We start from the raw sequence: 15,873 nt of genomic DNA, 5'->3' as shown, positions 1-15,873 counted from the left end.
GGTCACAGTGTCCCAGGGTCATGTGAAGTGACCAAATCCTGCTGCAACCACCCAGCAGACGGGGGGGATAAAAACCAAACACCCCCATCCCACCCTCGCTGCCAATCCTCAACAGAAATGCTCACAACAATGAAAACCTTGGACAGGAGGAAGAGCACCGCAGGGCAGGCAGGCAGGTGTCTTGCTCGGCTGTGGCTTGGGGGCCACTTTTTTCAGTGCCATTGTAACTTTGAACAGTCACTAAGCGAACTGTTGTAAGTTGAGGACTACCTGTACTTCATCACTTTTTTCCTTTCTTTTTTTTTGGGGGGGTCATCAAGTTTTTGACACCTTGCTAGATGACTGGTGGTACTTGGATGTTGCCCTATCCTAAAAGTGGTACAATGGGTGAAAAGGTTGAAAAGCCCTGTTTTATATTACAGTTTAGAAGAGGGCTTAAATGTTTTTTTAATACAGGTTTTCTAGAACTTTTCACAATTTCAGAGTTTTTAATTGGGATTTAATAATTTTATTTGTCATGAATATTTGTGGGCTGAGCAAATATTGGGACTGGACAGCCTATACAAATTTAAAATAAAGAGAAAATAGAACAGCCTACCATTGTAGTAATATAGTACATGTGAACAAATAATGATACTAAAATAAACTCCTGGTAAGTCAGGTGATTAAGAATGTTTTTCAGTATTCTGTTGATGAAAGTTGTCTATTTTAAAATCTTAGGTGTCAGTAAGACCAACTGACCTGTCATGAGTACATTTTTGGCTATCATTTGATAATCATGTTACTTAATTCAGCCAGACTGGAACTTGTGACTTGGTAGTGTAAAGCTTCCTATCCCATTGCTCATAGGTACGGATTTGTTTAGTCTTCTTCTTTTTGACATGGGTTTCATACGATGTGCTTATTTATGGAGGCAATCCATATATTATATTAGAGTAAAATCTTTTTTTTTAAAGACCCCATGGAGGGCACATTCCAGCTTTGTTTCACAAGTCCTTCTCAATCCTTAGGAGAGAATTAAGCACAGACACTTAACCCTTATTGTTTATGTGAATAAGATGGCTGAATCAAACTTACTTTGATTGGATAATTGATTTAGTCAATACATCAGCTGGGGACAGCTGAGTTATACTCAGTCATTTATATTAATATTGCTCCGTACAATTTAACAAGAATGTGAGGGAGAGATCTTTTTGTGAGATTAGGCTTTGGAATATAAATCCAAATGAAGTTATTCCTTAAGGATAAATGTTGGGCCAAATAAACATATTACCAAATATATATTTGTGTATGTGTCTGGAATAGGAAACTGAAAGCAAAGGAATCCCCTTATCCAATGTTCAATCAAACCTCCATTAGTAAGGCAGAAATAAAGGGGCTTTTTAGAGACCCAATTCTTTCCTTGAAACCCCCAATGGAATACCTCTTTTCACAGCAGCTGGAATGGATTGTCTAGGTCTGACTTCCTGCCCTTAGATGATAGCATTAAATCTATGGGGAGAGGGTCAGGATTATGGGGCATAGTCTCAGGGATCATAGAGACTGCACAGATACTCTTGAACTACCCAACAGCACGGCATTTGGCAGAGTTGCTCTTTCCTGCATCACTAAAATATTGCACCATAATAAGTCCTTGATAAGATGGGATAAGCTAATGCTATAATTTGACCTTCTATCAGTGAAAAGTGAAAAGTCTCCACCACACTTTCTTTCAAGCCTCCTAAGGTATTCTCTAGGATTTCAGTACCTTTTTTTCTGGATAGGTAAGCATACTTCCAAATAACATATAAGGTTACAGTGTTTTCATTTTTGCCCTGGAACTTTATCATTTAAGTTCCAGAAAGCAATGTTAGATTGTGTCAGAATATTTTCATTTCTAATCTCCAGTGATTTCTGCTCTCGTACACTTAAGTTTATCTAGCAAAGGTGCACTATGAATGATTCTATGTAGATTAATTTTCTACTTTCTCTCCATTTATGACACAGAATGACAATTTAAATAGTGGAAGCTAATTGAAGATTGACAGTGATATAATTTTTTGAATTTCCATGTAGTCTCTCTCTGCAAAATGCAGTCTTAAATCATCTGCTAATTGGGCACATCATTTATTTGCTGCAGACCATTTGTTATTAATCTTATTAAAATTCACCATGGAAGTAAGTAACTGGGGAAAAGAGATCTGCTGTTAGTGCCAAGTTCCAAGGAATAAGCTATAGATTCCTAATTTGTATCACTAGATTTGTTAGCTGTTCTCAGGTGGATTAATGTTATATTAGTTCTATTCTTTATCAGATTGTAAAAAAAAACACCTAGCATTTATAACTAGGGAAAAGTAACAAATTTGCAAGAAAAAAACTATTTAAGTCACCCCCTAGCAATTGAATCTGAGTGCTTGTAATAATGCCCTATATAAATATGTATGAGCTTTTAACGCATGTTGTTTCACCCACTAATTCCACTTCTCAAAACAGGACCTCGGAACTCTGCTGTAATTCACGTTGACAAGTGACATGTGATGCCGGTTGATGGGTCTCAAAGACTCATCTCCTGTTTCAGTCCTTCCAAAGTCTGCCTAATCTGTGACATATATGGTCTAGGGAGACATGTGTCTGCTTTTTCCTGTCATCACGTCTCTGATTGGGAGATTTTTAGGTCCAAAATATCTCAAGGAGTCTTTAGGGTTATTGGTTGTGTTCCAGATTTACGCTGCTCTCTCCCTTCCCCTCCTTTCTTTTTTTTCCCCCACTTGGAACTTTTCTACACAAGGGATTTCTCTTGTTATGCTGGAGACTGGTTCTGTGGCTGCTTAGCTGCAAAGTCCTTCTTCCGGATGTGTCATTTGGATACAGTATCTTCTATGCCCAATGCAAAAATCAGTTGGAAGAGTTGTTTTCTCTCTCTTTATGTTGCAACCTGGAAAGTAACCTAATGTTTTAAAAATGCCAGTCCGACGGACTCGGCATGGTCATCTGAAGGGAGTGAGTTGGGCCACTATCAGCTTGAGTGCGCACAGTAAGTATCAGTTTCGGTTCGTTAAAAGCATAGCAAGTTACTCAAGGCCTTGCCAATATCATCTACTGGTGCATTAAGTCTAAACAAAAATGCTGCATTTTGCAAGTGTGCAGGGTAGGGAGGAGCTTCTTTGCAAAATAAGGGCAACTAAAAGTATCTTGTAGGTTCAGACACTCCGTTCTCTGCAGAACAAATTTCACATTTTTCAGCTTTTCAGATGGTTTAAGTATCTGAATCATATAGAATCATATAGAATCATTTCATAAGATAATCATAATATTTATTGAGGAGAGGAACAACAAAAAAATAGTAACTGTGTTGAATAATAATTGATTATATTTGATTCAGATTCTTCTTAGGCTATTATGGGCATTCTATGGAGAACAATTTGGTGTCTGGAGAATACAAGTTCAAAGAATAAAAAAGGAAAAAAAATAGAAGAGGAAATAAAAATAGAAATGAAATGAAAAATGGAAAACAAAATAATGTTTCAGGCCTGGATATTTTGTTAGTTTTCAAAGTAAAATTCACAGAAATTTATTGTCATAATATATATAACATATAATGTGTAATATAATATTTCTGTGAGTTATTTTTTTAGTGTGCAGCCTGAAAAATAGAAAGATTTTTTTTTTACTTTTTGTTCACTGAACTATATTACCCTGTTTTTCTGCTACTCTGAACTTGCAAGAATGAAGAGTGGCACACAGAAGTTATTTCCGCAGAGTTTATTTCTGGCTATTTGAGGTTAATTTGGGTTGTAAATTATCCCCAGTGCACCATTCTCTTCCCTGTAAGACTAACAAGAATAACATGAAAGCATAAGGTCTGAAGCAAGCATGACAGAGCTTTTTCCCCTTGCCTTTTATAAACTTGTTTTGTGTGCCTTGTTTAAAATGAACAGTTTTTTCTTAACCTGGATAGTATGCTAATAAATGTTTTAACAATATAGAACTTTTCAGAAAAGTTACGCTGTGTGGTAAAGTTCATAAAAATCTCTGTTTTAAGGTTCTAGGGTTTTATGACACATTGGCTTAGACTGTGAGATTTTATTTTTCTTCTGGGACCATCATTCTCAGGTACTGAAACACAGTACCAGCAAAACAGAATGCATTAGCATTGGAGAATGGAGCATATTATGGGTTATTGCAACCTTTTCTTTCCAATTACAAAAGACTGAAGAAGTTGGAAGTGAGGGAATTCACTGACACACCAACAGCACAATGAAAAAGCATATGTGTATAGGATATTTCATGTGTGTTAGAGCCTTCAGCCATGTTGACTGTCAATTAGTGGGAATTGCATTCCTACATGTCTAGAAGTACATGTAGGCCAAGGAAGGCTGATGTAGGCAGTACCAAGGATGATTATATCTTGGCATGAAGCAGTTGGTCATATTCCATTGACTCTCATAGAATTAATGAAAATATGTATTATGTACATACTTGTTTAAAAGAAAGCAGATTAACAAAAACTTTAAAGTTCTAAAGCTCTTTCTCTTCATGGGAAAAAAACCTCTTCTGGATTAATGTCTTAATTAATTAATTTAAATTTAATTAACAGTGCATGTTATTTATTCAGTCTTCAAATAAATACTGTTTTATAATTTATTTAAATTATTGTTAGCATTACAAGAACTTTAAAATATTTCTTTTAAAAAACAAAGTAAGATAAACTCAAGAATGTGTTGTTACTTGCTACACATGTGTTTGTGCATTATCTCTATGAAGTATATACTTAGTATTACTATTTCATAGATTAAAGTTTGTTTGGGTCTATCTATCAAGTCTATGAATAACTTCACATGATCAATAAAATAGTTCTGTCCATATCCTGAATTATTTTGTCCCTTTGTAAATTTCTTTTGCCATTAGTTCATGGAATGGGAGGGGGGACCACCCCTTTTTATCTGATGCTTTGCAGACCTTTGTCACTGAATATTATCAGAATTTCATCCAACATGTAAAGTTCCAGCATGAAAAGTAAGCAATCCCTTTAGTGCAAACAATTTAATTAAAACAGTTGTCTATGTATTTTATTAAAAACTCAGGGCTGATTTTTTCTGCCTCCTGCTCTTTGTAAATCTGACAAATTTTGACTTTCCTTATAGCACTAATGTTTCTCCATCATATCCTGTTCAAAAGAAATCTCTAAAAGACTCCATAAAAAGTCATCAATACCTATCGGGGTAGGGAAAGTAAAACCATTTGTAAAGTTCCAGGATTCCAGGGAATGGCAGAGACACCAAGTTTTTCTGCACTGCAGGCTTAAACTGCTTATTTGCCAAACGTAGATAAGCTAAAAATGAAATCACTTTAAGAAATTGCTTTCTGAATTTCAACCTCTTTCTCTGCTGTTTAGACTATATTTACCATGACTGTTGATTGTGGGTTTCTATTGCTTGTTTGCCATTTTTAGATGGATGGATGGATTGGGAAGGAAGGAAGGAAGGAAGGAAGGAAGGAAGGAAGGAAGGAAGGAAGGAAGGAAGGAAGGAAGGAAGGGGTTTACCTATTTTCCCTATTACTTGGACTAAAAAGGGAAAATAGCAGAATTCAAGATAATTTCACCTGGCTTAAAAAATAAAGACAGGATGCATCATGCCAGTCTTCCATCAATGAGTTTGGGCCTTTTCTCTCTCTGTTTTTTTAAAGTTTGTCACTATTCTATTGGTGACATTAAATGGTCATGGAGGACAGCAACCAATGTCTAGCAGGGAAGGAGAATCTTGCCAAAGTGCATAGTAGCCAATTGGAGCAGAAGTGTTTACCTTCATTGAAATGAATTATAGCAGGCAGACTGGATAGTACAGCTTGAGGTGATACAAATCAGAAAGTACTTCTAACACATAGCAAGAAAAGTAGGGTGGAAAGTCACTTTTTGGTTAATTTCTTATGGATCAAGGATGACACATCTTTAGCGCTGATAAACTTTCATTCATGGATATGAAAAAAGTTCAGAAAGTGAAAAAGAAGATTAAATCTTTTAATAGAATCATATGAATATGACTACAAAATCCAACTGTCTACTGAATAATTGTTTCAGTCAATTTCAGTAACCTATTTGTAAATGTTTTTCTGAGTCAGATCAAAAATAAATGTGAGATGGATAATTGTTGACTTTTTTTGTTTTGGTGGGCACTATTTTGCAGAAGTTACCCACTATCTTTATTAAACTGCCTTTACTGAGAGCAAATATTTAATGCCAACTATATTTGCATGATTTACCAGTATACCTATAATATAAGAGCAACAGATTATAATAAACTCAGAATATTGGCCAAATAGTGTTCTTTAGCCTTTATTCAAATCTAGTGATGCATGGTTTATCTCAGCAGCTCCCAACCTTTTCTACACCCTGCACCCCTAAAATGCTTCTGAAATATTCTCACACCCCTTACAAAAATTCAAAATAATGCCAACAAATTATGCATACACACTTTAATTTTGAAAACTCAAGTTTTTGCATCCCCTGGAATATCGTCTCACACCCCCAGGGGGTGTGAGCACCCCGGGTTGGGAAACCCTGATTTATCTGAACAAACACAAGGCACTATTATTAGCCAAACATTTTAATTAACCCACAGAGAAGGTAGTACTGAACAAGAAATCTCTTGGCTGGCATTTTCCTAAATAGTTTGTCTCAACAGTTCACACACTAAATTTAAAGACAGCATGTGTGTCCCATAAGGATACGCTAATATTTTGATAAGAGACACCCTTGTAGCAATCTTTTCTTATTGATTTCATTCACTGCAAAAGACTATAGTTGAAAAGACCTGCATGATCAAATTAAATAAAATTGTTAATATAATCTCAACTGAATAATATTGAATAAAGAATCTTTGTAAGTTGGCAGTATAGAAATAATAATAGATAAAGGGGTGGGAACATTATACCAATGGATTATATAAATGGCTGATTTTGTTCATAAGACAGAAAATTTAACGAGGGAAAGGCTAAGGGCACTGTAAAGTGATATTACAGACTGGATATGTTCAAAAATTTATGCCCAGTATGGAAAGTAAATTGAAGCAAAAAACAAATACACTGGACAACAATTATTTTCAAAAGTTTTGCTTTCTGAAAAATGTTTGGTGAGTATATTAGACCATTCAAACTGAATGCAAATATAATTGCAGAATGACTGTATCTTGTAGGAATCTTGAGAAATATTAAATTAACTTTTAATGACTATAATGTATTTAATCACATAATGATTCCAACATGCTGCATGAATTCAACAGGGCTAAAAGTGTTTTGCTGCTGATTTTCTTTTATATTTAAGGAAATAAATGCATTTTGCTGCAGTGTCCAATAATAGCCAGCATTGATGGATTCCATCATACAGTATGCCCTCATACTGTTTTTCTATTGTGACAGTGTCCTGTGAAAACTTTCACCACATTAATCACTGACCACACCTAAATTTGCCATAAAGAAGTTCATCTGTGAATGTGGAAAATGAATCTTCAATAACATGTTGCACTTCATGGTCTGTTGTAAGATGTTTGTTAACCAGCTGAATGTAGTTTGATGTTCTGTAGTTGCCAAGAAATTCTCAACAACATCCTTGAATGCTTTCCAAGCAATTTTCTCTGATCCCACTAGCAGATCTTCGAACTGCTTGTCACTGATGATTTATTTGGTCTGTGGACCAACAAAAATGCCTTCCTTGATCTTGGCATTAGTTATTCTTGGAAGCATCTGTGTCAAATAACCCTAACCCTCACCCACCTTGTTCATTGTTTTCACAAAACCTTTCATCAGTTCAAATTTTATGTAAAGGAGAGGCAAGAATATCTTTTTTTTCCCGATCAACAAGTGGTTCATGTGCCATATTTTTCTATTCTGGAACCAAATTATTTTGGAGTGGCCATTTCTTTTTAAAACAGTGCAACTCTCTTGCACAGCTGTCTCATCTGCATATGTAACAGCAGTACTTGTTATATCCGAGCTGCATTCCAAGCAGCAGATCCACTACTTTTAAATCTTCACAAATATTCTGGTTGTACTTGTATTGGATGTGCCTCAACAGTTTCATGCTTTCATATGTTTCTTTCATGTGTGCAGCATAGCCAAGGAGGTATTCAAGGGTGTACATGGATGGATGGATGGATTGGGAAGGAAGGAAGGAAGGAAGGAAGGAAGGAAGGAAGGAAGGAAGGAAGGAAGGAAGGAAGGAAGGAAGGGGTTTACCTATTTTCCCTATTACTTGGACTAAAAAGGGAAAATAGCAGAATTCAAGATAATTTCACCTGGCTTAAAAAATAAAGACAGAATGCATCATGCTTTCATATGTTTCTTTCATGTGTGCAGCATAGCCAAGGAGGTATTCAAGGGTGTACATTCCCATTAGGTAAAAACAGAAGATTTCTAAAAATAGGTTAAAGTACAGGTTATTTTTGTGATCAGTAGCCAAAAATCTATCATTATCTCTTGTTCTGCCCTCAGGTGCTTTGGAGAACAGGTTTGACCCCTTCTTCTCTATGACAGCCCATCAAATATTGGAAGACTGCTAACATATGTCCCCAGCCCTTCTCTTTGTTAGACTAGACATACCTGATTTCTGCAACTTTTCATCATATATTTTATCCTCCAGCCCCCTAATCATCTGTGTTGCTCTTCATCTACATTCTTTTCTAGATTCTCAACATTTTTTTGTTGTGTCTAAAACTGGATACAATATTCCAAGTGTGGTTTTAACAAGGCAATATAAAGCAGTAATAACACTTCATATGACCTTGATACTATCCCTTTGTTAATGCAACCTAGGATTAGATTGGCTTTTTTGGCAGCTGCAGCATATTGCTGGCTCATATTTAAGTTGTTGTCCACTAGGACTCCTATATCACTGTCATAAGTACTGCTGTTGAACCAAGTGCCAACTAAACCAAGTGTGCTTGGTTTTTTACTTGGATTTTATTTGGTTTTTCACTTGGATGGCAGTTTAATAACTTGTTAGAAGCTTTCAAATTTACAGTGAGCCAGTTGCTATTGTACATGATTAGGCCATATTTCAGGTCATTTGATAACTAGGTGAGACAGTTGTGTGTTAAAGTTCATTTGAGCATTCCTGAGAGTAGCATTCATTTGGGAGGTTAGACAGGTCAGTTCCCCTTATGATTCCCTTCTTCTTTTCCACCATCCTTTCTCTATTAACAGTACAATTCCATGAGGCTGTCTAAGTTTTGAAAATGATTCAGAAGAGCTATGGAGTTGTTGTTTTACAAATGTAGCATCTCTCTCCTGAAGTTTTTGCAATTTTCTGCACAAGCCTGAAAAAAAGCTACTAATTTAAGAAATCAGTGTATCACAATGAATGATTCTTAAAACAACACCACATATTTTCTCAAGCGAATACAGAAGCCTGAAAAAATCAGATTGTTTTAGTAACAGAAAGGTGCTACAGTTTGTGTGAGGTCGAAAGTACTTATTGTGAATTATTTTCAGAATTTTGGAATTATACATTGCATTTGTATGCAAGAGCAGCCGTAAGATTATCTTAGGCAGCTGTTTAGGTCCCACTACTAATGATGCAATGAAAGGATTTCAGTCTAGAAGCAATTAAAACAATCAGCATACTGCTTGGGATAGCATGCCTTCTTGTCTTGCATGGATCACGGCAGGTGTTGTTGAATGATAAAGATGAGAGCATATATTTAGCAGTAAGAGCAAGAAATCTAAATTGGTAGCAGCAAATATGAAAGATGCTGGTTTTGAAAGGACACTCGATCTCAACTATTTGTATTTCACAAATATAACACCTCTTTTCTTTTCAACTATCTGCACTGTTTGTTGGATTGAGGACTATTCTAGAGGAAATGGGAGGTGGGAAGTGCTGTATCAGTTATTTAATACCAAGTGATTCACAAATTGGATCAATTCAATAATCTTAGTTTTTTGTGTATGCCAAAGGGTTTGTATGTGTATGTAATAAGTTGGGGATAATGTTCTTTTAAAAATACATTTCTATCTCCTGTAAAAATGCAAATAATATAATGGTATGAGCATAGTTAGCAGTATGGAGTTTGTAAATGACTAATATAAATGGATCCATAAAGTGGAATGGCAGCAAATGAATCTGAGGTCAGTCCTCTTGATATTCTGTGTCAGTTTCTACTCAAGTAAATGTGGCATCCAACAATTTTATCTTCTTTGATCAATTTTCTTATTGCTAGATAAAATCTGTTAAATGGGAAAGCCAGAGTCATAATGGGAAACATTAGAAGCCCTTTTTTGGAAATGTGAAAAAGATATTATAGTAAAGGGCATTTATACACCCACAAGCTTATATGTCTACTCACAAACACACACAGAGAAAGAGACAGTCCTGCTATGCTGCCTCATCTTGGGGGGGGATTCCTACAATGGATAAAGACCATTGGGTATGTATGCCAGGAGTATATATTCCCAGCAGAGTTATCCAAGGTGTGGAGGTCATTCCAGCTGCCCAGCTAAAGCAAGCAGAAATCTATACTGAGCAGTAGTGATATAGGAAGATGCTGGAGGCAGGTTATCACTTTTAGTGAAGATAGCAAGAACATCAATATTTTTCCAGGAAAAAAATCTATGGTAAGCTACTCCTGTATTTTACCAAGACAACCATTTAGATAGAAAATATAAAATTATTGACAAAATGCCAGATGATGGGCCCTTCAGGTTGAAAGGGTGTTGACACGCTATTAAACAGGAACTGAGGATTTTTCAGAGAACAGAAGGTTTTTAAGTCATGACTAGATTAAAGCCTTCAGGACATCTAGTTGCTGATCTTGTCAAATAGGAAAAGAAAATTCAAAGCTGCAAAGTGGGAATATGGAAGAAGCTCAAACATGGGAAAATTGAAATGAAACAACTACAGATAGACATCATAGGCATCAGTGAATTGAGGCAGATTAGGATTGGACACTCAGAATATCACTTAATTATGCAGGACGCAAAAAAGAAAGGAAGGGTATTGCTTTTATAGTTAGGATGGATATATCAAGAACAGTATTTGACTACAATGCAATCTATGACTGAATAACATTGATTAGACTTTGTGGACATTCCTTTAATATGAAGACAATTCAGGTTTATGGTGTTTTTTTTAATCCCATTTATATCCCGCCCTTCTCCGAAGACTCAGGGCGGCTTACAATCTAAGCACAAATCAATGTGCTTAGCAATAGCCTTCATTCTATATATATGCCTGCTTATTAGGGCTTTCCCCCCCCCCCAGCGGCATTATTACAAAGTCAGCAATAGTACAGAAGAAGAGGAGATAATGAGTTTTATGATCAAATTCAGTTTGAAATCAGCAGCACTTGCAAAGCAAGACATGCTGCTTATGATTGGAGACTAGACTGCTAATGTTGGAAATTCAAAAGAAGAAACTAGTCGGATTGTATGATTTAGGAAACCAAAATGGAAGGAGATGACATATTCATCAATTTCTGCCACTCCAGTGATTTCCTCATAGCTAACACTATCTTCAAACAATCAGAAATACACTTCAGTACATAGACAGAGGTACATAGAAATCAGATTGACTGTATTTGCTAAAAGATGATGAAGGAACTCAAATATAGCATCAAAGACATGGCCAGGTGCTGACTGTGGGATACAAAATTCTCATTTGCAAGTTCCAAGTAAAGCTAATGAAGAAGAAAGCAAGCCAATTTTCACACCAGTTTCTCATGAGGACAATGAGATGTTCTGAGAAGAGCAAATTAATATCCACAGATACAACAACCAGCCTTAGAATTGGTAATGAAGATATCAAAAGTGGTGGATGGCTTCTGTGTTTTAGGATCAACCATCAATAATAAAGCAACAAGCAATCAAGAAATATGCTGCAGACGAGGACTTTATAGAGCAGCCATGAAGACCTTGAAAAAGTGTTCAGATACTATGATGTATCCATAGCTGCGGAGTCAGAATAGTGCAAGCCATGGTGTTCTCTTTGACACCCTATGGAAGCAAAAGTTGGACATTGAAGAAGCAGGATAGAAACACTATTGGTGCTTTTGAAATTTGGTGTTGGGGAAGATCCTGAGAATATAGTGCCCAGCCAAGAGAACAAACAAATTGATAAGTAAACATCCATCCAGGGTTCTCACTTGAAGCACAAATGGCCAAGCTCAAATTATCCTACTTCAGACACATTATGCAAAGCCCTACTTCTCTGAAAAAGGTTCTAATACTGGGAAAAGGGGAAGGAAAGAGTGGGAAAAAACAGAATTGGTACTAGGCAGCATATAATTGTAATAAGTAATGATGATGATTATGGGAAGGTGAAATGTGTTGTTTCATTTAATACCTGTCCTTCTGAAAGCTACAGATAAGACAAAGTAGCTGTGTAGGGACATCCATTTAAAAGTACTGCATTATCATATTTCCTCAGTAGCCATAGAAGTAAAACAAAGAAAAAGGTCAGTCATCTTGTCCTTCTGGGACTCTTAAATGTTTCACACAGTGCCATTTCAGCCATGTTTATTTTTGTTCTGTAGACAGAGTGCTATATTATAAACCTAACATTTAAGCCTTCTGTAACACTCAGAAGGCAGCCTCTGATTAAATAATTAAAGAAAGAGGCCCACTCTACTGCTGCAGGGAAGGTATTGATTACATCCTGTGTAACCTGGCCATTGAGGGATCTAGGTATTTATTTGGTCATGAAAAGTTCTATTGAAGTTTTATTATGGTTAACAGAGAATGGATTTGCCACTGCTTCTGCCTCTGTCAGTGTGACTGCATCATCCTGTGCCGAATGTCTTGTAGGTGATGGAAACATTTTACTTCTCTGTTTTGTGTTTTTGAGTATCTTTCATATTCAGATTGCAGTTGCAAAGGGAAGAGTGGAAGGTATTGTTAATCATCTTCTCTGATTTTATATGCTTGGATTTTACAAGCTTTGAAATGAATTTTCCTTTTTGATAGTCCTGGGGAGAAACTTTTAGTGCCATAATGTGCAAAATGACTATTCCTTTCTTTTCCAATGGATGACGGCTAAAAACAGAGGGTTTTAGGTGATGTCTAGTAATGTCAGAAATGGAGCCAGGAGAGGATTCCTCAAGTGTAGTGAACACTGACTAAAAGTAAATTTGTCTAATAAGTAGCCATATTATTTGCCTTGAAGCTCTGTAACAATTATTAGCATATTGTACTCTGCATTTGGTGGTGCTGTTGATTAATGGTTAAGCTTAACTTTTCTAGATGAGAAGTTGCCCATTTTTCAAATACATCTTCAGATACTTTTTATTATATATTATTTAACCTGCAGGAAGGGGAAGAAGCTAAATTTTGTACATAGATGAATATAAACCAACTTCTGAAATTTTAAAATGAAAATCAAGTCTGCCATTTCCAGTGGAATTGTTTAATAAAAGTACTTAATCCGTCCCATCCTAGTTTCATATTTCTAAGAGTCCCTTCATAGTCCCTGCCCCTCTCACTGTAGTATTTCAATTGTAGTATTTATTGCCTGAATATTAATGAGGAGCCAGCTTTAGGGGCTGAATTTAAATAGGAACATGCCCAGCCCTATGGAAGAGGATGAATTGCTATCCCTCACTGGCTCTTTATTTTATTTTATTTTATTTTATTTTTAAGTGGAGATGGAGTTTATTAGTTGGTTGGTTTTCAAAATGTAATTGATTTAAATGACCATAGAAATTATTGCATCAGTAGTGAACATTTACAAATTTATTATACTAAAAAGTAGCAGGAATTATTTCTGATTATAATTACTGGTTTGACATGTTATTTTAATTCATTATGTATATCTTATTTGAGATTATTGCACTTTTTTCAAAACTTTTTCAACTTAGTACAATACTTTTCATAGGCATGATGATCTAAAGTAGCAAATGGTATAATTTCCTTTTTCCATCTTTTCTCAAATTATAAGATGTGATGTCATTTCTGATTACTGCTTTGGGCAAATGTTAAATCCCAAAACATAAAAAGACAAGTGGAAATCTATATGATATGGGTAGGTTTTGTTTAGTGACCACAATTGAGATTAGCAGTTTGGCTGTGAAGCGGTAGATGAGTGAAACCATGACTACTTTTCATTTTACTGCAGCTTTCCTTTGCTTTACAGATCTGCAAAAATCATAAATGCAAGGATTTGTCATAAAGTTACTTTTTCATCATTGTTGTAACTGCAAACAGTCTTTCAATAGGACCACCTATAACAGACATGTCAAACTCACGACGTTGCGCGATGTATTGGGACAGTTTTGCCATTGCCGGTCCATTTCACGTGACGCATCTGGCCTGCGGGCTGACAGTTTGACATCCCTGATCTATAAAGAAGTTTATTTTAAACTTTCTTACATCATATCTTGATTTGATAATTGCTTTTTTAAAAAAGAGCTTTACACTCAAATTATTTTCTAAAACTAGAGAATTTTATTGTTCATCAAATAGTCCTCATTTAGTGACTGCAATCCGTTCCTGCAGAATGGTAGCTAAGGAACATGGTCACTAAGCAAACCACATGACTGAGAGAAGACATGCTGCAAAGACAGATAAAATTTTCTCATTTAGAGAAAAAATTAGAGAAAAATCTCTCTTTTTGCCCTCGGCAAGACAGAGAGATTGCTTAAGCAGCTATTTCTTCCCTAGCTGCTTTTCTCCACAGCACAGCATATCCCTAAAAAGTGCTAACTACAAGCTAACAAAGCTCAGCTCTGTGACCTTAATTGGTTGATATGAACCCTCTGTCTAACTGGCAGCTGCTGCCTGAAACTGACCAGGCCTTAAATTAATTTCACACTGCAGGCTTTTGTTGTTGTAAATGCATTGATCAGAAAATGATTTTTTATCATTTATTACCATTGGATTTGTAGAATAGTCACTATCCAAGGAAGTAGCCAAATGAGAACTACCTGTATAATTAAGGCTTTCTCTGATTGGATAATTAGATAAGTTGCTGAGATCTGAGCATTAGATCAAAATATTTGGATTTGTCTCAGTTATGCCTTCCTTATTTGATCGATGTGCTTCAATATTAATTGAGAAAAATAGGGCTTGGCTTTTTCCCTTAGAATAGAGTCCTTGTATAGAAATTGTTATAGCTATGAAAATTGTACTGATTTCTAACTTTATGGGGTAGGATTGCATTACTAAGCCCTGCTTCCTGACATTTCATGTGGTCATAGACATCCACACATACACTGCCAACAACTAAAGCAATTATGCTTTTACACATGAAACTCAGTGTGTAGGTTTCACACAAAGGGGTATCCTTTACTATTATATGTTTCTTTGATTTGAAAAATATACAATTAGCAAGTTTGCTAGGAGAAAAATACTTTATTTTCATTATCTGAGGAAATATAGATCAGTGTTTAGTGCTCAGTTACTGACCATATTATTCAAGAAGTTGCTCAATTATTCAAGAAGTTGCTCTAAGATTTTGAAAAAAATAATTTCACATAGGACATACCGATAAGAACCTTGATTGTCTTAGCTGAGAAATAGGTAGGAAATATATACCTGTTGATGCTTTTGGTTTTCTTATCAGCTTTTTGGCCACAGTATTCTTGCAGATCAGAGATTGAGATTGTTGGCATCATGCACTGGAAATTTCACTCCTATCTCACAGGGAAGTTGTATTTCTATAATATGGGGAGATTTTCTAGTGGTAACTCCTCATAGTTTGTACTGTACTGCCCTTTGTACTAACATCAGTGTGATACTGATGGCCAAGATCATTCAGATTACCAAGTTGTTGTATTTTTCCCTTTCATCTGAATAAAAAGATGCCATCCCTTGGTTGGGTGTTCATCTGGAATTGGATGAAGGTGAAATTTAAAATTCATACACAAAGTGAGAGTTGCCCATAGTAAACAACCCTAATTTTGCTAGGAT

At 35.8% G+C, this 15,873-nt stretch overlaps 1 protein-coding gene across 11 annotated transcripts in view; it reads left to right on the top strand.

Moving 5' to 3' along the window:
• EVL (Enah/Vasp-like) overlaps window positions 1–15,873 on the top strand; it is a 168,910-nt gene that overhangs the window by 115,372 nt on the left and 37,665 nt on the right. For 2 of the 11 annotated variants that reach the window (XM_083349068.1, XM_083349070.1), the window contains exon 1: window positions 2,782–3,013. The exons of 8 other annotated variants lie outside the window; for them this stretch is intronic. In XM_083349068.1, the coding sequence (XP_083205194.1) occupies window positions 2,941–3,013 (73 nt within the window). In that variant the 5' untranslated portion in view covers window positions 2,782–2,940. Of the gene's footprint in view, window positions 1–2,781; window positions 3,014–5,127; window positions 5,202–15,873 lie in introns of those variants that run through there. One more of the 11 variants, XM_083349071.1, reaches the window with a different exon arrangement.

This window comes from Vipera ursinii (genome assembly GCF_947247035.1).
Source record: "Vipera ursinii genome assembly, chromosome: 1".
Lineage (NCBI taxonomy): Eukaryota > Metazoa > Chordata > Lepidosauria > Squamata > Viperidae > Vipera > Vipera ursinii.
Note: the sequence above shows the minus strand (reverse complement) of the source record. Positions and strands in the feature narration are given on the sequence as shown.